This window comes from Plecotus auritus (genome assembly GCF_963455305.1).
Source record: "Plecotus auritus genome assembly, chromosome: 9".
NCBI lineage: Eukaryota > Metazoa > Chordata > Mammalia > Chiroptera > Vespertilionidae > Plecotus > Plecotus auritus.
In genome coordinates this window covers 153,742,405-153,769,077 of record NC_137783.1, presented here as the reverse complement: position 1 = coordinate 153,769,077, position 26,673 = coordinate 153,742,405, and the positions used below count along the sequence as shown (strand labels likewise).

The 26,673-nt window shown below is 55.9% G+C and overlaps 1 protein-coding gene across 1 annotated transcript; it reads right to left on the bottom strand.

Annotated features, from left to right (window-relative positions):
* Positions 1-235: 235 nt before the first annotated feature.
* Positions 236-26,635, bottom strand: DDB1 (damage specific DNA binding protein 1). Its single transcript, XM_080642605.1, has 27 exons — positions 26,436-26,635; positions 25,097-25,245; positions 23,958-24,074; positions 23,379-23,600; positions 20,997-21,111; positions 20,230-20,327; positions 19,117-19,275; positions 18,454-18,537; positions 17,826-17,942; positions 17,158-17,260; positions 13,747-13,822; positions 12,963-13,071; positions 10,700-10,878; positions 10,448-10,611; positions 10,266-10,373; positions 9,932-10,139; positions 9,190-9,285; positions 8,998-9,109; positions 7,771-7,894; positions 7,253-7,417; positions 6,532-6,626; positions 3,693-3,863; positions 3,248-3,357; positions 2,871-3,040; positions 2,601-2,703; positions 1,486-1,609; positions 236-942 (listed from the first exon to the last, which is right to left on the bottom strand). The coding sequence occupies exons 1-27, from the start codon at positions 26,494-26,496 to the stop codon at positions 859-861; spliced, it is 3,423 nt and encodes a 1,140-aa protein (XP_080498731.1). The 5' UTR covers positions 26,497-26,635; the 3' UTR covers positions 236-858.
* Positions 26,636-26,673: the final 38 nt, after the last annotated feature.

Genomic DNA, 26,673 nt, shown 5'->3' with positions numbered 1-26,673 from the left:
GGTAGCCAGACCAGGGAATCAAAAACCTGGCGCCCGGCACCTTGGAGCTCACATGGCACAGGAGGTGAGACGTCACCCTACTACTCGCAAGTGGAAGAGGACCTGTTCCGGCAGCAACGGCAGGTGACCGGCAGCTGCCATCGATGTGGGAAATGAACTTGGGGACACTGGGCAGTGTGCCCGGGATACTGGATTGGCGGGCAGCGGGAAGAAAAGCGAAAACAAACGGAACTTTCTTCTTAGACTCTACTTTATTTGGTAAACTAACCACCAGGCACGCCCACCCACCTCCTCCTCGCTGCAGAAGGCAGGCAGCTCCCCAGACAGAAAGGCTGCGGTTGGGGACCACCCACCACCTCCAGATTCTACGCTCAGGCACCCAGGGCCTGGTGGTCAGGTCTCCAGACCCAAAGCTCTCAGAGGCAACAGAAGGAAAGAAAAGGAAGCCCTCACTTCAAAGACAATGAACCCTTCCCGCCCCTCTTCCCTTGTCCCCAAGGCCCCCCACACCCCAGCCTAAATAGAGATAGCAGAGGACAGCGCACGAGTGGGACACGCACACAGCGTCCCCTCAGCCATGGAGGCACCCCTCCCTGGAAGGGCGGCTGTACCAAGGCCTGGTGTCCCGCGTGGGGGCCGGAGGCAGGTGCGACATTAAAAATCCAGGGAGACAGCCACTCCCAGGGGTCCCGGGAGCGGGTTTAGTTCTAAGAAATCCCCATTTCCACAGGTGCCTGTGGCTTCTGGGACAGCGGCTCAGGGAAAGGCTTCCCGTGGCCGAGAAGACAGCGGCGGGGGAGGGGAGACGGGAGGGCAGAGCCTCCCCAGAGGGTCTGCGAGAGGGAACCCTGCCCCTGGCTAATGGATCCGCGTCAGCTCCTCCACAACCTTGATCAGGTCGTCGGCGGTGGCCTCTCGCTTCATCCCGCTGCCGTCGTCGTACTGCGGAGGGAAGGAGGACGGTGTGCGGGCCGCGCGGGGTTCTCCCCCTGGGGAAGGGGATGCCTGGCAGGGAGCCCTGGGGCCCACACCTCTCCCTTGGGGTATGGCCCAGCAGGTCTACTGCCCGCGAGCCTGGCTCGGAGCTGCCGCCTGGGGAACATTCCACTCTTCCAGGATGGTCCCCAGAGGCACCATCTCCAGGGAGCAACACCCCGAACTGCAGCTCCGGGGGCACTTCTCTTCCTGGTGGGATTCTGGCCCTGCCTCCCTCCTGGGGGCCTGCCGGAACCCCAACATGGCCCGAGGTGCCCTGGTTGCTAAAGCGCAGGGTCCCATGGGTACAGTGCCGGGCGCCTGGTGGGACCCAGGAGGGGAGCTCAGCTACATGTCCTGGTCCTCAGACTCCACTCCCCGGGCAGCAGAAGACAGACAAGGGGCCACTGGTCTCTGGGAGGTGAGGAGGGAGGGAGTGCAGCGGTCCCAGCACGACCGGCCTGCAATGGACCTGGCTGGCGGCCCAGGGCTGGACACAGCCCAGCTCACCTGAAGGTTTGCCACGACCTCCTGCATCTTGGGTCGGCTGATGTCCAGGAAGCTCTCGATCAAGTCCCCGTCGATGAAGCCGGTGGCCGGTTCCGTCTTTCGCTCCGTGTGAAAGGACCTCCAGGTGGAGGGGTTAAGGAGTGTGCCCTCCGTGGAAATGCCCTTCCCCAGCCAACCCTCTGCTCAGCCACAAGCTCACCACCGGGACGGGAAGAGGGAACACGCCCCCCTGGAAGCCTCACTGCTCTCTGGACCATCCTGGAGCCGAGAGACCCGGAGACTCACACCTGCTCCAGCGGCTCTCAGCAGGGCGATCTTCACCACAGGTTTTCCCAAGAGCAGCTCAGGCTCCGGAGCTGGAGGGCGGGGCTCACAATGGGTGCTACAGGGCGGTGGGCGGGGTGTGCACCCCGGAGAACCCCTCCTCCAGGCCCAGCCACATCTGCACAGCTCAACCCACTAGGCTCAGGGAGACCAGGGGCATGCCCCACCTACACCTCAGCCCCTCCCCCCAGCTACAGCTAGGCCACAGCACCTTGTCACAGCATGACCTTGTCACAGCATGACCTTGTCACAGCATGACCTTGTCACGGCATGACCGATGTCACAGACTCGCAGCAGGAGCCCCCAGCTGCACCCACCTCCTGCCGGGGGCGCCCTCTAAATCTCCCACAATAAACAAACTCCCACTTCTTGAATCCTGGGGGTCCCTGGGATTGGGCGGGGGGGCTGATCCTTGGGCTTCTGGAGTTTTCAGCTTCACTTTTCCCAGCTCCTGCCAGCCTCTCTAGCAAGGGCCCTCCGACACTATTGCCCCAACACCATCTCTGAAAGGCGGCTCCTGTGTTGTCATAGAAACTGTTCGACCTGCGCTGCCAGGAGGGCCAGAGGCAGACGGTTTCAGGGACATAAATGGACGCTTCCAAGATGAGCCAGGTGACGCTGGGTGATACGTACGGGTTACTTATACTCTTCTCCCTACGGCTGTGCGCGCGAACTGTCCTCTACGCTAACAGGGGCCTGGTCCCACAGGAGCCGTTAGGGTTCTTGGACGGCAGTGTCCAGAGCAGCTGGGTCGGCCGCTCCCCTGGGAGGCGGCGCCTCGGGAAGGATATAAGGAGTGCTCGATCTTGCCCACGCTCTTGATGACTTTGTTGAGCCGGTTCTGCATGTCCAGCAGGAGGTTGTACCAGCTCTCGGACAGGGAGGTCACCAGCCCTGCAGAGCGGAGGGAGCCCTGAGCTGCAGAGCCTGCGCGGGCAGCCCAGGCGGCAGCAGGAAGTGGGCCCGCTCGCCGCGGCCTCCGCTGCCAAGGCCCGCTCCACGCTCCTCCCTCTGAGCGGCGACCTCCGAGCCGGGTGGGAGCCCCAGCAGGTGGCCCTTACCGATCATGCCGTTGACCGTGCCGAAGAGCACGGAGCCCTGCGTGGGCGTGGACGTCTCGCCCAGGTTCTGCATGACCAGGGAGCCGTGGCAGAAGACGTTGACGAACTCGCCCAGGTGGAAGAGCCCGACCTCCTGGAGGTGCTGCCGCTCCTCGTCGGTGGTGGCCGCGCTGAAAGGCAGCGCGACAAACTCAGCACCCGCAGCCCCTGCCCTTCCCGGGCCCCACAGCGCGCAGCAGGGGGCTGCCCGCAGAGGCTGCTCGTGGCCCTGTTCTCCCAGGAAGAGCCTGGACTCCCGAGGAGCCCGAGCCTGAGAGGGGCCCCGGGTCCTCCCGCCACCCGCCGGGCCCGGCCCCTCCTCCCACGCTGTCACCCACCTGTCCTTCTGACACACAAACAGGTTAAAGGCGTTCTCAGCCCCCAGGAAGTTGTCATCGTCCAAGATCTCCACGGCGCTCATCCAGTTGGGGTTAAAGTCCCGAGCGATCTGAACACGAGCGGGTGCAAACCGGAGAACCGTCAGCAGAGGGCGTGGAGCCAGCGCCGGCCCGCCGCCCTTTAGCCAGAACCCAGAGCCGCCCCGAGGAGGCCCTGCGCGGGCTTGGCAACGGCCTCGCTCGAGGTTCTCCCCACTCGGGCTGACGCAGCCCATTGGCTGCAATTACCCAGAACGGGAGCTGCTCACGGTTCGGGGTGGGGCTGAAGGAAGACCTCCCCGACCCAGGATGGGCCATCCAGAAACGTTTCTGTCCCCGGGGCTGCCTGCCCCTTGCCACAGAGCCCCCGGGCAGGGCCCGGCTGAGCGAGGCCCGCACCCCGTACCTCCTCGAAGTTGCCCTCCATGGGCTTGTAGGCGAGCAGCAGCACGGAGCGCATGAGGTCGCCCACCAGGATGAAGTCGCCCTTGGTCTTCAGGTAGAGCGCCATGATGTTGTTGTAGTGGTTGCACTCGGTGCGCAGCTCCTTCTCCGCGGTCCACTCGTACAGCCGCACCTGGGGGCACCGCGCCCGCTCACAGGCCTGCCCTGCCCTGTCCTGTCCTCCCTCCCAGCCCGTCACCAGGGCGTGTGGGCCGTGAAACGGCCTCACGGGGGCTTGGTGAACATGCCAGCGTTTATGTTTGAGCTGCGAGAGCAGCGAGCACCTCAAACTGGTAACACCGTTTCCCTTTACGTAAAAAAGGAGCGTCAAGACAAATGCTAAGTCAGCAGTAATGTCAGCACCGCCATGAAGATGACAAAAGACGGTTTCCTGTGACTGAGTTTGGTGGCGGACCTGCAGAATATTCTAGAAAGAAGATCCATCTCCAACTTTGCCATCGGAAAGGAACAAGGTGGCCTCCCCAAAATCCGCCTGCTCCAAAGCCCTCTCATACACGCCCGTTCCTGGCACCTGTGACACGAGCCCAACGACAGGGACATGAACGGGAGAGTCAACCGCCTCCCGTAACTAAGGCTCCGGAGCCCCGCGTCGGCTCCTTCTCCTCCGCTCAGTGTCGCTGCGTGACAGCCACGTCGCCAAGAGAATGAAGATGCTTGATCGTCGGCAAACAGACACCTGGCGGGACCCAGGCTGAGACAGACACACTCCCTCCCGGGAGAAGCCGCCCGGGCAGGCGGTTCCAGGCCCCGTGGCCCCACCGGCGGCCTCTGCGCATGAAGCAGCTCCCGGACCGGATGCAGAAGCCATGGTTTCTTGAGATGTCTCCAAAGAACCCTCGCTCCACAAGTGTGGCCTCCAGGAATCACTCATAACTACAGTGGCTACCGCCCTCCGCCAGCGGAGTCAAGGGTGCCCAGAACACCCCACCTTCAGGCAAGGCGGCCTTGCTGGGCCTCCACACCGCCACACACCCCTCCCTCTACCTGCCATGGAGACAGTCAGACACCACCAAAACCCCAAGACCCCCCTCAGCCCAGGTTCTAGACCTCGCTGTTCAATACGGCGGCCTCTAGCCCCACCAGGCTACAGAGCAGCTGGCTTGCGGCCAGCCCCAGATGAGGGGATGCTGTAATCGCAAAACACACCAGTCTGAAGCCTTGGTATGAAAGAAAGGAAAATGTCTCGCTAATAGTTTTTATATCGTCCCATGTTAAGTAACACTTTCAATCTATCGAGTTAAATAAAATGCATTACTAAAATTAACTTCACCTGCTGCTTTTTGCTTTTATTCACGCGGTTAAATTACACGCGTGGCTCCCGTGGCATTTTCTGAGACGGCCACGGACTCCACAACCGCTCCCAGCCCCTCACCCAACCCCTGGGGCCCGCGGAGTCCCGCTCCCTCCGAGCCGCTGCCACCAGGCCGGGCGGCCTGTTCCCTGGCCAGCCCCTTGTTGCTCTAACGGAACCCTGGACCCTTCCCTAGGCCCGGGCCTCAGCTGGCCACTTTTCTCCAAGAACCTCCTCGCCTGCCCTTCCGGACTCCTACCACCTCCCGCTACGGGCGCCACCAGGCACTCCCACTTCCACCCCACCCCTTGCTCTCTCACAATCAACAGTCCTGTCATTCCTGGTCCCTTTAGCATCCACACACAGAATATCTTTCCAATACCCTGACCTCTAACCTTGTCTGACCCCCCCAGAGCCTGTTGTTAAAATAGCTCCAGAGAGCCGTGTGCGCAGGTCGCCTTTCCCCAGCTGCCCAGAGCCGCCGCCACGGCAGAAGCGCGCAGTACGCCCTCGCTGGAGCGCTGCCGTCTGTCCTGCGGCCTGTCCTTCCCTTTGCTCTCCCCCTTTACCACCAGGCGCCCAGGTTTCCAATACTCCGGTCCTCTCCTCCTCGCCTCGGCGGAACCCCCTTCCACCGGGTTCCCCTCCTCCCACCTCCCAACCAGTCGCCCCGACTCCCACACTGCTAAGGCCGACGGCCAGTTCTAAGCCTGAGGTTACCTGACCCGCGGGCGGCACGTGCAGTTTACCATCCCCTCCTGCTTCCCGTGACCTCACCCAGACCTTAGCTTCAATGCCACTAACACGGCCCGCTGCCATCTCCGCCCACCGCTCGCCTGGCTCCACGCCTCCCTCACCCCGCCACCCGACATCCTCACCAAGATGCCTACGGACACCGAACCCCTGGTGTCGCCACCGCGCGAAGCCAGGTTCGGTCTCTGCCCCTACTTCCTAAGCGATATGGTGACAGCAGCACCTTTCCCGGAGCCCCGAGCCCCTCAGAATGTCCTGGGTGAGGGGAGTCTTGTTCTGGTAAGGCCATTCCTGGGGCCTCCTGGGTAGCTTCAGGATGGGGTGGTCGCTTGGAAGACCAAGCCATGGATACAAGCTTGGAACTTGCAGTCCACCCTCCCCTGGGGAGGACGCGGCTGGAGACCGAGTTAACCCCTGTGCCCACAGGATGAAGTCTCCACAAAAACCCCTGACCTGCAGGGTTCAGAGCCCTGGGCCGGTGAGCACCCCCATGACCGGGAGGCCGTGCACCCCACCACCATGAGGACAGCGGCTCCGCACCCAGGCACTGCCCTGGCTCAAACCCACGTGCACTCCGGATCGGATGCTATGGTCCACATAACCAAGCCTGACACCTGCTCTAGCCCAAGCCCCCGGCCCCCAGCTGCACGCCCCCCCAACCCCCGCTTTATTGTTAGCACTGAAAACACGCCCCAGGAAAACGGGGAGACAGCCTGCGGACCAGGCTGGGCCTCACCGTGCTGTTGATGCTGGCCAACAGCTTCCCGTTAAATTCCACCATGGAGTACACGGCCCCTTTCACTTCCTTCTCGGCCACCGTCTGCAGCTTTCCTGGGGGAGAAAGATACTCCTGAGTCTCCTCTTGACGAGCCCACGCTGACTAATCAAAGGAAACTGAGCCCCCCTCTGGTCTAGCTCCTCTGACAGCAGGAAACACAGCCCGTGTAGACTGGGGTCACCACACGGACGTATGAGCCTCAAGGTCATGTCCCCGAGCTCCCCGCCTGAAGTCCCCAGCTCTCTCAAGAGGGAGACCAATGCCATCGCGTCCCCCTGTTCAAGGGTTCCGGGCTGAAAGCTAGTCTGTAGGACCGTATCGGGTCGGGGAGACGCGTGAAGACACAGGAATGAACACGACGCCCTGAAGCGGGACCGAAGTCCTAAATGGCTGAGCAACCAGGCTCGTCTCTTACTCGAGCCCTGGATTCTCCTACCCCTCCCTCGCCTCTCCCCGTTTCTGCCTCCCCAAGAGCAGACAAGGAAGCAGCACGAGCGTACGTGCCGCTGCTCATCTGCTCCAGGACGCGTTCAGGCGACAGCGTGAGGAGGGGAGAGCGGCTCGTGGCCCACCGATTCACACACGTCCTCCCGCTGCCGGCCGAGGCTCTGGAACCTGGAACGGTGTGCCTGCTTTCAGAGTCTCCAAGCTCTCCAAGGCTGGCGCCCGTGCCACTCACCATCTGAATACTGGAACACCACAATCCGCCCCTGCTTGGGCTCCGCCTCTTCCGGGTACACCATGGCGGTGCCCACAATGAAGTACGTGTTGGGGTCTTTGCCCAACTTGCAGGAGACCAGGCTGAGGGCATACTCGTTCTGCAGAAACTGGTGGGCGTGGAGCACTAGGAGGAGAGGGCCGAGGGTCACTGGCCATGACCCCACCGCACGGAGCCCTGCACTTGGGGCTCGCAGCGCGGCTCCGGGCAGAGCCCAGGTGGTGCCAGTGCACGCGCCTCCTGCTGCTCCTGTCCCCAGACTCCCCCCCTGCCCCGAGCCTGCCCTGAGGCGGCCCCGCCCTCCTGCTGCTCCTGTCCCCACAGACTCCCTCCCCAGCCTGCCCTGGCCTAGGAGGCCCCGCCCTCCTGCCTTCCTCGCTGAGGACGGTCTAGCACAGTGGCCATCAAATTCTGAAATACATCGGGACCCGGCGGCCTCATTTAGGGAGAAGCAAGTACAGGGGACCGCGCGCCTGCACCTTCGAAGGTGTGCTGGTCGATGATGAGGAGGCTGTGCACCTCCACCTCTTCTCCGAAGGAGGTCTCGTGAGGGGCGGTGCTGCTGGAGAACAGCTTGCTGGAGCTGACGCTGCTGGACAGGGCCTGGGAACAGAAGGGACACTCAGCACCCCGAGAGCAGGCCACGCTGGCAGCATCAGGCCGGGGGCCGAAGGGACCAGGGCAGAGAGACTGCGTCTGAGCGAGAACGCTGGAGGCTGGCAGCTCGAGTGGAACCTGAGGAGCAGCGGCTTCGGAGGACCTGGGGACGCGGACAAGGATCTAAATTCCCTTTGGGACTGACAGCGGTCCAAACAGCACAGCAATCTAAGGGTCAGTAGAGATCACTGAGACAGCGATGCCACATCCATCAGGCAAAGTGAGGAGGAACCGGGGCATCTAAGAGCGACAGACTCCACCTCTCCCCGTGGGAACAGCAGGGGAGCACTTCCAGCACCAGGAAACGGAGTTGGGGAAGAAGCCCTATCACAGATGTCAGGCAGGACAGGCAGAGCACCTGGAAGGACGCTCAGCCAACCTCCCCGTAAGTGCAGCTCTGGAACGGCCTGTCACTCAGATGAGAAAAAATGAAAGCGACGTTTGCCCGAGGTCAGCAGCTAGCAATGAGCCTCGAGCCTAGCTCTGTCAGACTCTGGACTACCATGCTACGCTGTCCCCCACTACGCACACCCTACAAAGTGCCCAGTGATGAGAGAAGAATTACTCAATCTGCAAAGCTACCAAGCAGCAAAGCCGCGGACAGCCACCCGTACCCCGAATTCTCAACCCTCCAGCGGGGGGGCCAAAGCCAGCTCCTGCCTGTTCTATAGTCAAGTTCAGGGGTGGGCAAACTTTTTGACTCGAGGGCCACAATGGGTTCTTAAACTGGACCGGAGGGCCGGAACAAAAGCATGGATGGAGTGTTTGTGTGAACTAATGTAAATTCAAAGTAAAGGAGCGGAGGGGAGAGCAAGAGAACCCTCTGCTCTTTCGGCTCCGCGGGCCGGATAGAACAGCCGAACGGGCCGGATCCGGCCCGCGGGCCGTAGTTTGCCCACGGCTGGTCAAGTTCTATCGGAGCCAGCTGTGCCCACCGTGGCTCATGGCTGCTCTCCCACAGGCAGAGTCGATTGAGACCAGATGCCCTGCAAAGCTGAAAATAAGAGTCTGTCCCTGCCTCATGCCCATTCTTTGTCCACCGCCCTCACCTGGGTGCTGGCACTCGGCCTCAGAGCAGTTGTGCCTCCACTCGAGTCCTGAACTTCGATGCGGCTGGAGAGGACCCCAAAACACTGGGACACTTCCTGATAGCAGATCTTCCTGCAGAGCAGTGCCTGTCAGAGATCTGGGGCCGCCGCCCACCCCACCCACCCCCCGCCCCCGCCCCCGCCGCGCCTCACCGGGGAGACTCATAGAGCGGAACTGTGCGGATGTGCAGCTTCTGGATCTCGTCGATGGTGCCGATGGTGAGGGTGCTGTTGTTGGCCAGTGCCAGGCTGGAAAGAGGGTCTGCGTTTAGGGAGGAGACTCCGGAAGGACAGGATCCTAGGAGGAACTAACTCCACGGGAGAAAACCAGGCAGGACCGCCCCAGCCCCTCCAGGGCAGCGGCTCTCCACTTGGACGCCGAGGCTAGGAGCGCCTGGGGAGGCTTCGCGATCCGGGCGCCTGGTCCTACCGCGGATTTCACTTAACTGGTCTGGGTGGGCCTACGCTCAGACTGGCGAGCTTTCAATTTAATGCTGACACATCAGCATCTACAACGGAGGTTTCAACAGCCACTCTGCTGGCAGGCTCGCTAAACCAGATTGCTCCCCCAGGAAAGACCCTCACATTTCTCACGCGTCCCCAGGCAGTGCTGGGACGCCGGTGTCCGCTCTAGGGAACTACACAACGATCTCTAAAGCGGCGGGTTAAAAAAAAAAAAAAAAAAAAAAAAAATGAAGCTGTGGGTTAGTCGTCTGAAGCCCGAGCTTTCCTGAGAATGAAGATTCTGGGGTCCAACCTCAGGTCTGCTGAATCAGAACCTGGAGTCTGCCCATTCAGCTTCGTCCTGACTGACGCTGGGGAAGGACGCAGGGGAGGGGTTTGAGGAAAACGTCACGATGCTCGATCCTGGCTCCTGCTGAAGAAACAGGCTCACCTGTCAGGATAGCCATCGGAGTTGAGGGGACACATGTAGTTCACTTCCTTGAGGTTGACATTAGAGAAGACCAACTTGTGGTTGCTGCTGTAGATGACAGTGGGGCGGTCAGAGCAGGCGAAGACGTTGGTGGTAGAAAGCGACCGGAAAGTCCTCAGCACCGTGGGCTGGGTGCCCAAGGTCACCTTCTTGCGGTCACTCAGCAGGCCTACGGAGACGGCATCAGAGAAGGGAGGAAAGGGACAGGGCGACAGCTGGGCTGGGCAGGTCCCTAAGCAGCGCCTTCAGGCGAAGCGGCGGCAAGCCAGCCTCCCTCGGGAAGCGCTGCTCTCACCTGTCTCAATGTTGAGCCCAAAGTAGAACAGCGCCCCGTCTCCCAAGGCACAGAGGAGGTAGTGGCTACTCTCAAAGGTGGTCATCAGGATGGAACGAGGAATGATCTCTGTGGGGGGAGGCACATCCAGTTATTGTTCCACACGCTGACCCATCCCACCCGGGTCCGTAAAAGATCCGTACCTCCACCCAGCATCTCCTTGTGCAGGAGCTCAAAAGAGGGCAGCTTCAAGATCCGGGCCGAGATGTCTGTCCAGAGGCCAATGGCACACAGAGGGGACAGCCCATTGCTGTCCCCTAAGGGGGTGATGTCCAAGCAGGCCACTTCGTGTTCCATCTCTGTGTGGCTGAACAAAGAGGAATGTGGCAGAGGGAAGAAGCCAAGGATGAACGAGGCCCAGAGAACAAGGGAGGAAGTGCAGACGGAGCACGCACCTGATGTGCCGGAGCTCCTGCGGGTGGATCTGCAGGTAGAAGAGCGCCCTGCCCACGGCGACCACCACCTGGCTGCTGTTGCACGAGGCCACGCTGATGTTCTTGCCCTGCGGCTCCTTCCACTCGCTGACCAGAGCTTTGGGGTCTTGAGACACCAGCCTCACGGAGGCAGAAGTGATCTGGAGGAAGAAAAGCGATGTCTCCGAGGACTGGCAGGGACCACAGCGGCCCTAGGAATGAGCCAGGTAAGGCCTCTTGCACCGTGTGCATCTTTTCCCCAAACCCTGCAATGAGGAACTGCCATGGCATTTTTCGTTGGAGCCCCATGAAGACTAGCCTAAGGCAGTTACAGCTCGCACGCTGCCGCCAGAAAGGCCCGCTGCACCCTGAGCGAGGCTCCAAGGAGAGGAACCAGCAGCAGAAGGCCCTGGGACGCCAGCCCAGCAGTTTTATCGACCCAAGAATGGGACGTCTAAAACACCCAGGTTCTTCCTTTTAATGCACATTACAGTATACCAACTCCCATAACATACATGTTAAAGGCAAAAGCGATACACTTGGTAACAGCACGCATTACCATCCAAAAATTCTCAGTCGTAAAGTCAACTTATTAGCTACTCACACTGACCACAGTAACACACGCCACAGCAAATGAGATCACGGACTCATGAGATACTACGGTGTCTACTTCATGGTGACTGCTGGGGCTTTTTAAAAAACATACTATGTAAAGCAGTAAGATGAAGAACTTAGAGCTGGAACGAACAAGCACTCTTAGAAAATCCTTGTTATTTTCATTTCGCAGATACCTGTAGGGTGTAAACCTTACCGAGGTCAGAATGCTGACAGTATCCCGAGATGGTGCGCAACATTCTGACCACCTACGCGCAACCCATCAGCCAAGACCAGCGTCTGAATGACACATCCTGACCCCTCTCCAAACCTGATATTCAGCTTTCACAGGCGTACCAATGAAAGCAGAGACGTTTAAGCCAGTCCGACCTGCAGCTCCCGACACACTAACTTCAGACCCTGGAGTGCGGGAAGGAAACTCTCAAGCCCACAGCCGCCATGTAGAAGGGACGGGAACGCTGAGTGAGAGGCGTATGTTCCTGGCATGCAGGGACCGCACAGCCACTCTCACCTGACTCCCTCCTGGCACAAAGTCCTGTAGAAATGTGTTTGCAGGAGCGAGCAAGAGCGTTCTTTAAAGGGAGCACTAACAAAGGATGTACCATTACTTGGAAAAGGTGTCCACTATGTAATGATGTAAACTTGTGAGGCTTTTTAATATCCAAGTTCTTGACTGCGTGCAAATCACAAAAGTGTACTGACATTTTATAAATTTCTTTCATCACTGAAATGAAACAAGAAGCAGGTTGATGGCATTATGTCTCGATTCACCTTAATTATCAAAATGGAGTTCGTACGTAAGAGGAAAGCCCTTTAGTGATAGATTTGTGAGCTGTGCCAGTCCGCAGGCCACGCGCTAGAAATACGAGCAGAGCAATCGGCACCAGCCCCTCCCACACTCGGTCCAGACAGAAAGAGCCGTCCCACCGCTGACTGGCCAAAAGGCAGGCAGGAGGGTAACGGATGGGAACAGTTCGATAACCCTCAGGCCCTCAAGTGTGACCCCCACTGGCAAACCCGACCCTGCCAGAATGGAGAACAGCACAAACGGTGAGGTGGGGGTGCCAATCAGAGCATCGGGGTCACTCCAAACATAAAAAGATTGCCGGGGCTCAGCAATCAGGCTCTCCCGGATAACAAGTGCCCCACACAGCAGGAACACTTAGAAGAGCTCTGATTCCAACAACTAATACGTGTATACAAAGTGCTGCCAATAATCAGATCCGGTAGCATTATGACCAATTACTTTTCTTCTTTGTGCTTTTCTGTATTTTCCCAATGAGTATGTGTTAATGTTATAAAGAGGAAAATGAGTGTCTCAGCAGACAGGGTCTAAGCACTAAAACAGTGACGCTGAACACATCTATACGGAAGCCCCGGTCCAGAGGTCATGTGAATACATAATCACACACACCTGCGGAGGAAACGGCGTTAAAAGCAACGACTCCCGAGTGAAGAGTTGTTGAACTGTTCTCTCTGAGCACTGGGTTATCAAGTAATTTAATTTTTTCCAGCCCTTTAACATTATTTTTAGAGCCATAAACATGGACTGTTGTAAAATCCGGGGTGCTCTGCACTGCACTCGAGGTCAAATTCAAGGACACGGGGCCCGCCCCTTCTCAGTCGTTACCTGAATAAGCTGCTGATGAGCCACGTTGCCGCAGAAGAAGGTCTGCTGCTCATCCACAAACCCCGTCAGCTCCGTCTCCTCCACCTCCTCCCCGTTCAGCATGAGGACTCTGCAGCGGGAGGGAGCCTCAGTGAGCCGGCCAGCGCCCGCCGCCTTCCCAGGAAGCCCTGGAGCCGGCCCAGCGCCCACCGCCTTCCCAGGAAGCCCTGGAGCCGGCCCAGCACCTCACCGCCTTCCCAGGAACCCCTGGAGCCAGCCCAGCACCCACCGCCTTCCCAGGAGCCCCTGGAGCCAGCCCAGCACCTCACCGCCTTCCCAGGAGCCCCTGGAGCCGGCCCAGCGCCCACCGCCTTCCCAGGAAGCCCTGGAGCCGGCCCAGCACCCCACTGCCTTCCCAGGAAGCCCTGGAGCCGGCCCAGCACCCCACTGCCTTCCCAGGAGCCCCTGGAGCCGGCCCAGCGCCCACCACCTTCCCAGGAGCCCCTGGAGCCGGCCCAGCGCCCACCACCTTCCCAGGAGCCCCTGGAGCCGGCCCAGCGCCCACCGCCTTCCCAGGAGCCCCTGGAGCCGGCCCAGCGCCCACCGCCTTCCCAGGAGCCCCTGGAGCCAGCCCAGCACCTCACCGCCTTCCCAGGAGCCTCAGTGAGCCGGCCAGCGCCCGCCGCCTTCCCAGGAAGCCCTGGAGCCGGCCCAGCACCCCACCGCCTTCCCAGGAGCCCCTGGAGCCCGCCCAGCACCCCGCCGCCTTCCCAGGAGCCCCTGGAGCCGGCCGGGCTCATCTTACCTCGTCTGGCCCACGAAGGAGAGCACCAAAGTGTCATCAGTCTCCCGGGTAGGATCAGACCGCAGTGGCCACAGGCCTGGAACAAAGGTCAAGGGTTAAGACGCACCGCACAGACCAACACATCTGAGGAAGGGCCAGCTGCCCCCATGGGAAGAGGAGACTCTGGAATCAGTCCTCAGCTGAAACACACACTGTGTTCCCACGGGGTAGTGAGACTCGGAGAAGTCAGACATTCCAAAATCAGTTTATTAAAGGTTCTCATTTGATTTCAGATAATACATTTGCATGATTCAAAATCTTATTTTTTAAAAATATAACAGAAGTCTCACTCCTTTACCCCTCCCTCAAACCCATCCTTCAAATAAGTCAAGAATAGCTTCGAGCCCGACCAGTGTGGCTCAGTGGTTGAACGTCAACCTATGAACCAGGTCACGGTTCAATTCCTGGTCAGGGCAAATGCCCGTGTTGCGGGCTCAGTCCGTGTGGGGAGAGCAGGAAGCAGCCGATCAATGATCCTCATCATTGATGTTTCTATCTCTCTCTCTCTCTCCCTATCCCTTCCTCTCTGAAATCAATAAAAATATATATATTTTTAAAAAGATTAGTTTCTAGTTTGTCCTTCCCATTTATTTAATTAAATTTATAGAGGTAACATTGGTTAATAATTCCACTTTATTTTGTAATTTAGGGAAACAGGTAAACACCGTATTAAAGCCAATACAAGTGAAGAGCCCATTACGCGCTGTTGTGCGGCCTGCTTTCTGTTCCAGGCCGAGCCCTTATCAGAACAGAGCAGGCCCGTTTGTGCCCGCGGCTCGGCACTGCGTGATGTGGCTGTGCCAGCTGACTGGCAAGTCCACTGCTGGACACTTTCCCAGTGGGTTTTGCTGCGACACACAGGCCACAAGGAATAACCCGATACTTATGCCATTTGCCACAGGTGAAGGTCTGCGGGCAGACGCCCAGCACCGGGGCTGCAAGGCGAGCAGTGGCTGCGGCTGTAGCTGGGTAGGCATCGCTAGTGAGCGCACACCCCCTCACAGCCTCACCAACGTAAGGTGCAAACTGCCGGGTTCGGTCACCTGGCGAAGAATGCTGTCACTACTGTCTTTTAATACAAAGTGGGGCCTGCTACCTGCCCATTCGTGTCTTTTGCCAAATGGAGGGCAGGAAAGCTGGTGCTCTCTCTAGCCATGTTTTTTATAAATTAGGGAGAACGGGTCTTTGGCTAGAAAGTAACACGGTTTTAACCAGTTTGCCATTTCTTCTAACTTCACAGTGTTTGTCCTTATCACGTAGGAGTGTTTTATTTTTCTTGCTGAATTTATCAGTCTTTCTTTTGGGCTCCTGCACTTTGAGTCACAGTTTAAAAGACCTCCCCACTCCAAAATTAGAAAGGAATTCACCAACGTTTGCTCTTAGCTTTGGTTGGTACGGCTTCATTTTTTCACATGAAGTCTTGGATCCACTTAGATTCCAGCAAGGTGTACACTGCGCAGTACGGGTTCCACCTTATCTTTTCCCAAATGACTGTTACCCCAACGTCATTTACTAAAAGAATCACCTTGGACTCAGTGAATTGAGATGCCGCCACTGTCATACACTAAATTGCCTCACATGTTGTTATTTCTGGACTTCTGAATCTGCCCATGGGACTCTGACTGCTCTGCACCAAACCACTCTTTTAGTTTCTTAGGGTTCACAGTACGTTTTGTTTAGTTTTTACATACATATGTATTTTTTGGTTAATCCTCACCTGAGGATATTTTTCCATTGCTTTTTTAGATGAGGGAGGGAGAGAGAAAGGGGGGAGGAGAGAGAGACAGAAAGAGGGAGAGGAGAGAGGGAAAGAGAAACATTGATGTGAGAGAGATGTATGGATTGGTTGGGCCAGGGATTGAACCTGCAACCAACGTATGTGCACCTGACCCGGAATCGAACCCGAGACCCTTCGGGGGTGCTCCAACCATGGACCACCACCGGCCAGGGCTTAATGATGTGCTCCCATCGGGTAAGGCCTGTCCTGCATCTCTGCTCTTAGGGTTTCCACGCTTTTCTTGTTTCTAGCTCTTTTTATTTGGACTCTGACTTGTCACCGAGGAAAAACCTACTGATACTGATACATCGCGTATAAGAAGTCCGAACCGCTTTCTAACGATCTGTAAGACCGGGCTGTATCTTTTTCATTTGAACAAGATGGACTTTTACTCCTTCAAGAGCACTTTCAAGTTTTACGTACAGATTTTGCACATTTCTTGTTAGACTTATTCCTTGATTATTTTACCTTTTTGCTGCTATTGCAAATTACCTCTTTCCCTCTATTATACCTTCCAATTGTGTTATTTTTTTAAAAAACAGTAACTATCTTTTATTACATATGTGTGTGTATATATACATATATATATATATTGTTGTTGATTACAGAGAGGAAGGGAGAGGGAGAGAAAGAAACATCGATGAGAGAATCACTGATCGGCTGCCTCCTGCATGGCCACTACTGGAGCTCAAGCCCACAACCCGGGCATGTGCCCTTGACTGGAATCGAACCTGGGACCCTGCAGTCTGCAGGCCGATGCTCTATGCACTGAGCCAAATCAGCGAGGGCTGTGTTTCTAAACGAACGTTACTGGCTTCAGTCCATTAATTTTATAACCGGTTTCGGCCCTAATGAATTCTTACTGTCCAGTTTTCCAGTTGATTCTCTTGGTTTTGCAGTTAGTTATATGACCTCTTCCTTTCTAATTCATAAACCTCTGTTTCTTTTCTGTTCCCATCCTGTTTCTTTACTTTCTGAATTACTTCCTTTTAGTTGTAGCTCACATATACAACTTTAAACTGGCTTTGCTTTCTGATTCAATCTCATCACCTTTTTCTTGTATCAGCTGAGTTTAGCCCATGTACATTTACTAACAGGGCGCCGGGTTCCTGATGTTAGATACAGATACTCGTACCTGTGTTTGGTGTCAGTTCCGTCGTATTACTTTAAGTTACGTTTACTGCTTATGTACTGCAAGTCTTTCATCATGTAGCCTTTCTTTGATCTTTCTGATTATAGCAATTCTCCTGGACTTGAAGATTTGCATTTTGTCTAGAAGTTCCTCTCCCTTCCTATGATCTCCTCAGTCCCCACTTCCCTTGGCGGCTGTCAGCTCCCTACACACAACCCTAAATTACCGTGTAATCTTTCCTCCCATTCTCCCACGTCACTACCCAGTGCTGGTCGGCAGCGCTCTTTTTAAGCTTTTAGGCATGTTTCAGCTTCTATCACTACACCGTGACCTTCTTCCTTCTTTCCTCCTTGTTTGATCCGCTTTCCTCTAGCTCTCACCCAAGTGCCTTCCCAACATGTAACAAGGACAAGGCCAAGGTCATTCAAGTCAGAACTGCATCCTACATCCACCGAAAGGCTACCTTTGATGCCGGGCAAGTCAATGCTGGCATGCTCGTGGATTCCAATTCCATTCCGGATGATCCGCAAGGAACCTTCCTTGAAAGCCCCCGAGCAAGTGACCAGCTGCAAAGAGAGACAAGGTTTCTAAACACCCCCCAGCGCCTGAGCCTTCATGCTGAGGCCCAGGAAGTACATTAGCTGCACCTGGACCCAAGGACCCAGCCTGTGGAGCTGGGTTTGAGGATGCAGACTCAGCAGTCTCTCCAACGTCCTGACAGACAGGACAGGAAGCACATCCTACTCCAAAAAGCAGCGGCTCCTGCTACGCACCCCACAAGCTCCCTCCCACTCCACCCCGGGGCCCAGTGTACTGGAAAGATCACAGGACCTGGAATCAGACACACCTGCCATTTACTAGTTGTGGGACCTCGGACGCGTTTCTGAATCTCTCTCAGCCCTTCCGAGATGGCCAAGAACCCCTATCTATCGGGGCGCTCATGCGGTTATGATGTATATCAAGTGTCTGGCAGACCAAGATAGGCGGGCAGTAAATGGTGGTTAGCCTTCCACCACTGGTTTAGTGAGTGAGGCTCTCAGAAGTTATCTGCAGTGCACGCTCCCCACAGGCAAACCCAGGAGCGCAGTCTGAGGGGGCACACCAACCACCCGGCCCAGGAGGGCCCCTTACCTGCCCCTGGCCCTGCCTCTCCAGGTCCACCACGCACATGTCCACGATGGGCCCCAGGTTGGTAAAGGTTTCCATGGCCACCACGTAGGAGCCTTGCTCGTTGCTGTCAACGTTGAGCTACGAAGGAAGCGCAGTCAGTCCCGCAGCACGCGCAGCAGACCCCACCTCGGAGGAAATGGGCTCACCCCACAGACCCTCAGTCCTGCGGGGGGTGCCCTCCCTGTGCGCCCCGGGAGGAGGCTGTGGAGGGGACTGCTGACAAAGGGACATGTCCTACAGGCCACCCCAACCAGGCAGGGGTTTCTGATGAAGCAGTTTGGAAGTCAGGGGAAAACGTTTGCACGTATTTGTCTGCAGAGGTCCCAGACGTTCCCATTCCGAGGGGAGGCAGCGCGTTAGCCCATGGCCTGCAGACGGAGCTGGGTCTTGCTCATCATCCCCCACAGCGCCCAGCACCCTGCCCCGCACATGGGCGGCACGCACCGTGAGGAGAGCTCGTCATCAAGCAGAAAGCAGGACAGCAGGGACAGGGGTGAACGGAGGGGATCCCGAGGGCCCTGAACACGGGAGGGCCCTGACGCAGCAGCAGAGGCCGGGGGAAAGCAGCGGGAAGAAAAGGTCTTCTCACCTTCACGAGCTGGGAGTCACCAAGGCGAGACCCGACAAACACAACACCGTTATCCAGGTACGTCAAGCACTCGGCAATCGAGGTCTAGGGAAGGTCAACAGCACGGGGGGCATCAGGAGGACGCCTGTGGCACCCGGACGCCGTCCTCCCCCTCAGGCTGTGCTGAGAACACACACCTCAGCCGCGGTGCCCACAACTCGCCATTTCAAACCTCAGGCCACACCACACAACGGCCCTCATCTCTGAAGTTTCTGCCTATCCACAGATCACATCCCTAGTCGGAGAAATCTGTCATTTATCTCCAAGGTGCCGGCTCCAGATGATCGCTTTAATCCCAACTTCAATCACCTCAAAACTACTGGAAACCCCTAAAATTCATTGCATAATTCTTAACACGTCCCGGGAACCTCCTCCGAGGTTGAGAATGTAATGTAAGCATTATTAGGTTAATCCTTCCTTCTTTTTGTTTTCTTTCTTTTTATGCTTGAGGCAGAGCCTGGCTGCCTGTGAGTCTCTCCACCATCTAACTCATTCGAACACAAACTTCCACAGCAGGACTGACCACGTGTTTCTGGGTAATGGGACCCCCCGTCACAGTGGGGGCCACACACGTGGGGTCAGTAGGCCCCTAGGAGAATGCAGCAGAGGAGGAGCGAGCCCTACCTCCCCGAGGAGCTCCACCCGGAGATCCTTGAGGGTGACCGTGCCATCCATCTGCTCCTCCTTCTCCAAAAGCAGCATGAAGAGCCGGCCCTCCATGTCCCCCAGCAGGTAACGGGAGCCGTTGGGGTCCACGCGGTTGTGACACACAATCGTGCTTTGCTGCCAAGAGGGAGGGCAGTCGATAGAGATGGAGCGTCTGACACAAGCAGAGCGCACGCCCCCCCCCCCCCCCCCGCCAGCATCGCGTGTGCTAGTGAAACCAGGGGCGTTCCACTTTGAGGACAACTGTCTTAGGAGTTCAAACCGAAAAGGCTCAGTCACCTGTCATTCTACTGGAGACTAGGAACAGGAGACTAGAGAGCAGCTGTAATTACTCACGGGACTGTGAATGCTACCAGAGGTTTTGGTAATGGGCCCCCTAACACCGTTCACCTCCCAGCACTAATGCTACATAGATTGTTGTTTATCTTCGAGGCTTAGTTTTTATGACCTGAAGTTTTAAGATTTGGAATTCTTATGACTAATTTTTAAAAGTCTACGTCATCTGCCCTGGCGGGTGTGACTCAGCGGTGAGCACATTGGCCACACCCTGGAAGGCTGCAGGTTCGAGTCCCGGTCAAGGACATTCACCTGGGCTACAGGTTAGATCCCCGGTCGGGATGTGCGGGAGGCAATCAACTGATGTGTCTCTCTCACATCAATGTTTCTCTCTCTCTCCCTCCCTCCCACTTTCTCTCTAAAAAAAAAAAAAAAGGAAAAAATATCGAGGATTTTTTTAAAAGTGTGTTTTCTTTTATCACAATAGTACTTTACATGACGTGAATGCTGCAAATACTTAAATTTGCAAAACTTTTCCCTTCTCAACGTTACCCCGGCCAGTCAATGGAAAGGGCAAACCTATTCTAGTTTCTCTCTCGTAGTGAGCACCCACGCTCTTCTTAAGCACCAAAGGGCAAACCTCTCTCTGTATTCCCAATGACCAACACTATCTCACACACTCAGTGAACACACAGCAGACAGCGGTGACCCTCCTCTGACACTCGGGGAGAAAGAGAGGAGCAGGGTCAAAGGGGGGGCGGGGGAGGACAGAAGAGGAAAAGGAAAGCCGCTCACCTTGATGATGGGAGGAGCGATCGCCAGGTACTTGTCCCCATTGTGGTAGGTGATGGACTCCTGGCCGATGATGATGGCCCCGCCAAAGGGCTCCGGGACTGAGGAGAGAGGCGCGTTAGAGGGCTCTGCGCTGGGGCTGCCAGACCCGAGACAGCAAGGGCACGCAAGCAGTTACACGAGGCAAACGAAGACCATCGTCATTTTTAAAGACATCCCAACTAAGCTTTTCCTTTCCTCCTGTTCCTTAGCTGAGTTTCCCACCATTTAGGAGCCAGTCTGCACTGAGGAGGCGTTTTAAATTCCTCCACTAGCTGAGACACGGGGCTTAGTGCGAGCAGGAGTCCAGATCAGGTCGTGCAGGTCTGGAATGCAGCCCAGGCTCTGTCAGGAGGCACAGACACGGGCCATCCCCTCGGGCCCCGCTTCCTCCTCTATGAAGTGAAGGAGTCAGATTAGATAAGCTCTACGGGGTCCCTGTCCGTTTTTATATGTTATGCTCAAAATAAAATAACCACCTGCCATCTGCCACTCTACACATCAATTTCAGTGTTTTCCAGTTAGTCCCAAATCAAAGAAAATTCTATCCTGGGGAAGTGAAGACAATCCCAGAGACGGAAATGGAGAAGGCAAAGGACAGCACGTTCAGAGCGGGGGCACGTGGCACATGCTTGCCGGCACGGAGCACTGGAAGGGGGGGCAGAGCAGGTGAGGCAGGATCGATGCGAACGGCCCGGGCGGGGGCAAACTTCCTGAAACCCCCAACCAACCTGCAATCACCATGGAAGCTTCCGCCTCGACATTTTCCTGTTTCCAAGGGCCCTTATTGAACTCCTTCTCTCGCAGAGACACCTCGTAGGTTTTTACGTGCCGCCCCTGAGGGTCCTGGGGGGGAAGGGGGGACCGTTAGCCTGAGGAAAGGAGAGGGGCTCTGAAGCGACAGGTGAGCGCCCCCCAGCATCTGACTTGCTGCCATGTCAGCCTTCCCACCCTGGGACTGGGGAGACTGTCACTGAGGTACTGTTACCAACAGCAACTGCCAATGAACGCTTACAAATTAGAAAACGGGAGCCCTAGCCAGTGTGCTCAGTGGTTAGAGCGTCGCCCTGCACACCAAAGGGTCACAGGGCACTCAGCTCCCGGTCAAGGACACTTACCTGGGTTGCAAGTTCAATCCCTGGAGGCCACCGACCAAGGTGTCTCTCTTACATCAATGTTTCTTAATCTCTCTCCCTCTCCCTCCCTCCCTCCCTCTCTCTCTCTCTCTCTGCCCACCTCCCTTCCACTCTTTCTAAAAATCAATGGGAAAAATATCCTCAAATGAGGATTAACAATAAAAACTTAGAAAAAATAAAATTGTTACACTGTACCAACCACTATAAGATACTAAGTAAATACGTAGGTGTGTGTGTGTGTGTGTGTGTGTGTGTGTGTGTGTGTGTGTTCTACATTCATTCCTTGGCCTCAAGGAAATTACAAAATAGCTAAAGAGAAAAAACAAACCTATTGAGAAGCTAAATACATACAAACTTTAAAAAATTTATCTGCTAAATTCTTAAAAGCATTCTGCTGCGGGGACCGTAGGGAGATGACGCGTTGCTACTCTCCAGTTGGTCACAACCTCCAGGCCGGCCACTGTCAACACCAGCTTCCCTCCTTTTTCTGAACCATGACTCACTTTGTCCTGGAGCTGTCCGTCATCTTTGCGAGATATGAGAGCTGGGTTTGGGGGAAGGATGGCTCAAGCAAGGCCAGCCCAGGGTTTACAAGTTATGAAAGGAATTCAATGATGTTTTTCAGGGCAGGGACCACACCTTAGCCACCGTGACAGTTCCTGAAACACTTTCCTGTAAGTAGATGCTGTCAAATGGAACTTTTGACACAAAAACAGGAGATAAAATAATTTCCAGTTGATGCAAACATTTTCTCGTCAATGATTGAGGTAAGACTCGACTTCGCAAAACGTTAACCTGGGGTTTGGATCTGGGCCTCTTGAGACACACAGAGAAAAGAAGAGACGGTCATACTGGCGGCCCCAAGGCGGGACATGCAGTCAGAATAACCACCATCCAAGTTTTAAGGACCTGACATTTACAAAACTGACGGGAGAGGAATTCCAAGTCTTTATTTCAGCTCTGATAGTTCACGCGCTGTAAAAAAGAGCCAAGTTTCCGAAATGGTTTCACCTTATTAGGATGAACCTTACGCCAACCAGCCTCAGGACCAGACACGTCTAGCGACACCAAGAAATCTACAAACAGTGAAGGTCAGTGTGTTTCCAACAGTTCACACAGCTATCAGCGCTTCCAGGTCCACACACCACACACGGACCCGGACTGCTTCCTTCCGTCACTGATTCAATGACATGCCAGTAGGATGACCGCATGCTGTGTGGCCCTTTGAGAAAGGGCTGAGGTCTTACCGAGACAGGCATGGTAATCCAGTGCTCTGCCACCTGGCCCCGCAACAGATCTGCCCAGAGAACAGCTGCCCACCATCAGCTTTGCTGAAGGTGTAAGCAGACTAAAATAGAAGTCGAGAGCCAGCAAGGCACCAGAAAGTGAGCGCGGAATAAAATGCCAACCTTTTCTTAGAAGACATATATATATATAAGGCATCACCGAGACATCTTCCTCTTTGCTTGCGAAGGCAACTTCCACATCATTTCTCCTAAGTTCTTTCAATTGGTATTTTTAGAGAGGAAGGAAGAGAAGACGCATGGATTTGCTGCTCCACTTACTAACGCAGTCACTGGCTGATCCTGTAAGTGCTCTGACCGGGAACAAACCCGCAACCTTGGCACGTTGGGACGACACTCTGAGGTACCGGCGGGGCCATTTCTGTTTTAATGATCCCCTAGCATGCCAGTAAGAGACCAAGACCAAGTATAAACTGGGTCACCCTACCAAATCTCCAAGGATTAAAACCTGCCGCGAGCCTCAGAGAGCTTGCTTCCTCCACAGGAAGTACCACTGCACTCAAGTCGCAAACCAAACCTGACCCACAGGCGCTACATCGCCCCGAACGTTTCGGAGCAAATACGTTAAGTACTTCTGCCGACCCGCCTACGAAAGCCAGGCAGTTCACGCAGCGAAAATGAACGCCTGCTCTGCCCAACCGCACCGCTCCCCCCCTCCCTCCCCACCCGGTACCTGGTAGACAAAACAGATGGTAGGTGCTTGGCACCCGTATAGGAACTTGACGTCGATGACATGCAGCTCCTCCAGGCGGATGTTAAAGGCCTTGAGCTCTTTGTTGTCCCGGTCCAGGGGAATAACCTTGAAAAGGCCATCGTAGAGCCGCAGGCCAATCATCCGGCACTCGGGGTCAATGATGCCAATGATGCCCGTCTCTGAGGGCCGGCCAATTCGGTCCTGAGAGGTGAAACTGGGGTCAGGGGAGAGCCTCCACCCCCACAGCAGCAGAGGACCCGGCACCCCTTTCCCGGATGGTTTGGGACAGGTGGCAACACTGGTGGCACCCACGTGACATGCAGGAAGCCGGTGTCAGTGCATGTCTTTCTGTAAAACACTGAACGGGATGGACTACTTCATCTACCCTGTGCCTTGGACTCTGAGCAAACTAGAGAAGTCCTTTGTAAAAGCCCAAACCCTTATGTTTCCTCCTTGTTTCTCTGGTCATGGAGAGAGCTGCCCCCAGCACTTCCATTTCCTTCATCAAATCCCGGCAGCCCCACCTGGAAAACTCAGCAGCCAGAGGCAGCCCCTCACCTGGACGTTGCCATGCGCTCGGGTGATGATGTCGATGCTCTCACCACTCTGCTTATACTCCAGGATGCAGGCGTTGTACTTCGCTGTCAGGATGAACAGCAGGTCCTTGCTCTCCCCCTGGAAACCAAAATTATGCTATCAAAAGAAGTTCTTTTTAAAACAGAAATTCCTGGCCAGCCTTTAAGCATCGTTCTTTAAGCATGCTAAATTACTTAAGCACTTTTTTCTCCCTGAAGAGAAAATCTACAGTGCGTATGTAACAAACACGAGTGCACACACTTGAAGGGTGTGTGCGAAAGACCAGAACTGAAGCTGGTTAACATCTAATCCACACGGTCATGATTCCACATCTCTGTTCTACATTCAATTTCTTCACCTATTTCCATATCAAGCTAATCGCAATCATTCCATTCAAATTCTGAAAGATGAATGTAAGGACTTCTCTAATCTTCTCCAAGTATTTGGAGAAAGAGGGAAAACATGTGAATAAATATGAAGCTAAAATGGACCTACAGTCTTACTTATTAACATAGACCCCCAAAATGTATCGTGTTCAAAGGGGCTGTAATTACAATTCTGAACCACTGCTTCTTGTCAGATTCATCACGATATAATGAAGTAATATGGTGGCTAATTAAGTAAAAACATTTAAATTATAATAATAATGGGATAACTATTAGCATAACAATGAATGCTTGCTACGGGCCACCCTGTGTTATTAAATCATGTAATCTCCACACTAACCCAGGGGGCTGGATACTTTTATCCCCATTCTGCAAACAGAAAATAAGGCTCTGGAAGAGTAAGTGACACCTAAAGTTAGAATTCTCAAGGCCAGAAGCCAGGGCTGCCCTACTCCAGAGCCAGTGCTCGGAGTCACCATGACGACCCACAGTATGGTGACCCACATTTCCAACGGCTTCCACTTCCCCTTCTCACAGAAGTCCGCTTGCTGGTTTTTCCCTTGTCAACTTCTCCCACTTCTAGGAAGCTTGTTCGAGAATATAAATTAAAGCCTGCCATTCAAAAGGAGTCGTTTCTCTCCTAAGCCTTACTCCGCCCTTCCCAAGCCACGACATAAAACGTAGAACAACACAGGACCGGCTACCTCTGTGGTGGGGCCCCCCCAGAGCGCTTACCTTGGGCCTGAACAGCTCCATGACCGCGATCTTCCCGTACATGCCCACCTCTTTGACGGGCCGGAGCCCCTCCGCGGTGACCACATAGATCTCCAATCGCGTGTTTTTGGCAATCAGCAGGTTCAAGTCTTCGGCTGATGTGAAGTGTCCTGGGGGGGCAGATAGATCCTCTCAAACGGAGAAAGCCACAGCTTCAGAATTCTCACTTAATTCACAGGTCTCTCCGGCTCCCTCCAGTCGCTGGCTCCCATCTGACCAAACCCCGCACCTCTAAGCGTCTCACTCACGCAGTCATGAGAGCTGCTTCTCTAATCAGACTAAGAAAATCAGACGAGGAAACCTGGACAGGGCGTAAGGGCAGCGTGTCCTTCAACTGACGATGACTGTGAACCCCCTTCCGATGGCTCTGCGCCCTCCCCCTTTCCCTTTCCTTCTGCGAGGGCACACGCATCCTCTAACTGAGGGACGCCGGGCTGGAGGCAGTGTTCATTTCCATTACGTCCTTACCGAAATGTTCACAAGACCTTTACCACACAAGCAGCCCCGGTCGGATGCACATTCTCGGAGCTCTGCACGGAAACACTGCTTTGTCCACACCTCCTGCCCCCCCCAGCCGCCTACCAATAAGCACCCTCATCCACACTTTCACCGCTTCCAACTCTCTGACAGCTGTTTTGTTTTGGAGTCACAATTAGCATTTGCTGCAAGTTTGAGGCCCTCACTTTGCTGAAAACCGGGTTCAAGAGGACTGATTATTCCCGGGGTCGGGACACCTGTGTTCTCAATCTGCGCAGAGTCAACGAGGCAGACCCAGCACTGGGTCGGGCCGTGCTCACCCGCCTTCCCAGCAGCGAGTAAACAACAGCCCCAGGCCAAGAGGACTCCATCCAGTCCAGATCCGGGCGAGCACGAGCGTTCCCCACCCCCCTCCACCGCCCCCCACCCCGCCCCAGGCTCTCCCGAAGGCAAGTTCTGACCCCCAAATGGCCCCCACCACGGCCCCTTCCCCCGACCACACGAGGCCCATATCGGGGCCCAAGCAACACCGCACGACCAACTCACACTTCGCTCTCTGTCCCAGTGGGCCCGTCCCTGTCCTCGAGGTCAGATGACCTCCCAGGAAGAAAGGGGACCCCCGAAAGCAGCCTTTAAACCCCCAAAGGCGCATGTGGACACAGCTTCTTTGGAGTCGCGGGCTAGGAGAGGTTCCTCGGCCGCCGGCGCCCTCCATTCCCCGGGCCGGATCCCGCTCGGCGGCCCCAAGGGTCGCGGGCCTCCCTAGGCCTCGGGGGCCCCCAGATCCCGCCCTCGCCGGGGTCTCCGGCCCGGGCAGCCTCACCGGTCACGCAGCCGTTCACGGCGGTGGGCTTCTGCGCCGTTACCACGTAGTTGTACGACATGTCGAGGACTGCGGGGGCCTGTCGAGACGCGAGCGCGACGATAGAGAGCCGGACACCAGCGGAGACACAGGGGGCCCTACCCGCGCGGCGAACTCCACGGCCGCTGCCTCCGCCCCGCAGACACGTTGCAGCCCAGAGCGGCCGGGGCGCGGGGCATCACGGGACGGCTTCACCTGG

Excerpts from the sequence above, each read along its gene's own strand:
- DDB1 (XM_080642605.1), bottom strand. The coding sequence starts at position 26,496 with ATGTCGTACAACTACGTGGTAACGGCGCAGAAGCCCACCGCCGTGAAC. Across the intron at positions 3,041-3,247 it reads TTTGTGTGTCAGAAGGACAG|CGCGGCCACCACCGACGAGG; the intron begins GTGGGTGACAGC and ends GCTGCCTTTCAG. Across the intron at positions 2,704-2,870 it reads CACGGTCAACGGCATGATCG|GGCTGGTGACCTCCCTGTCC; the intron begins GTAAGGGCCACC and ends TCCGCTCTGCAG.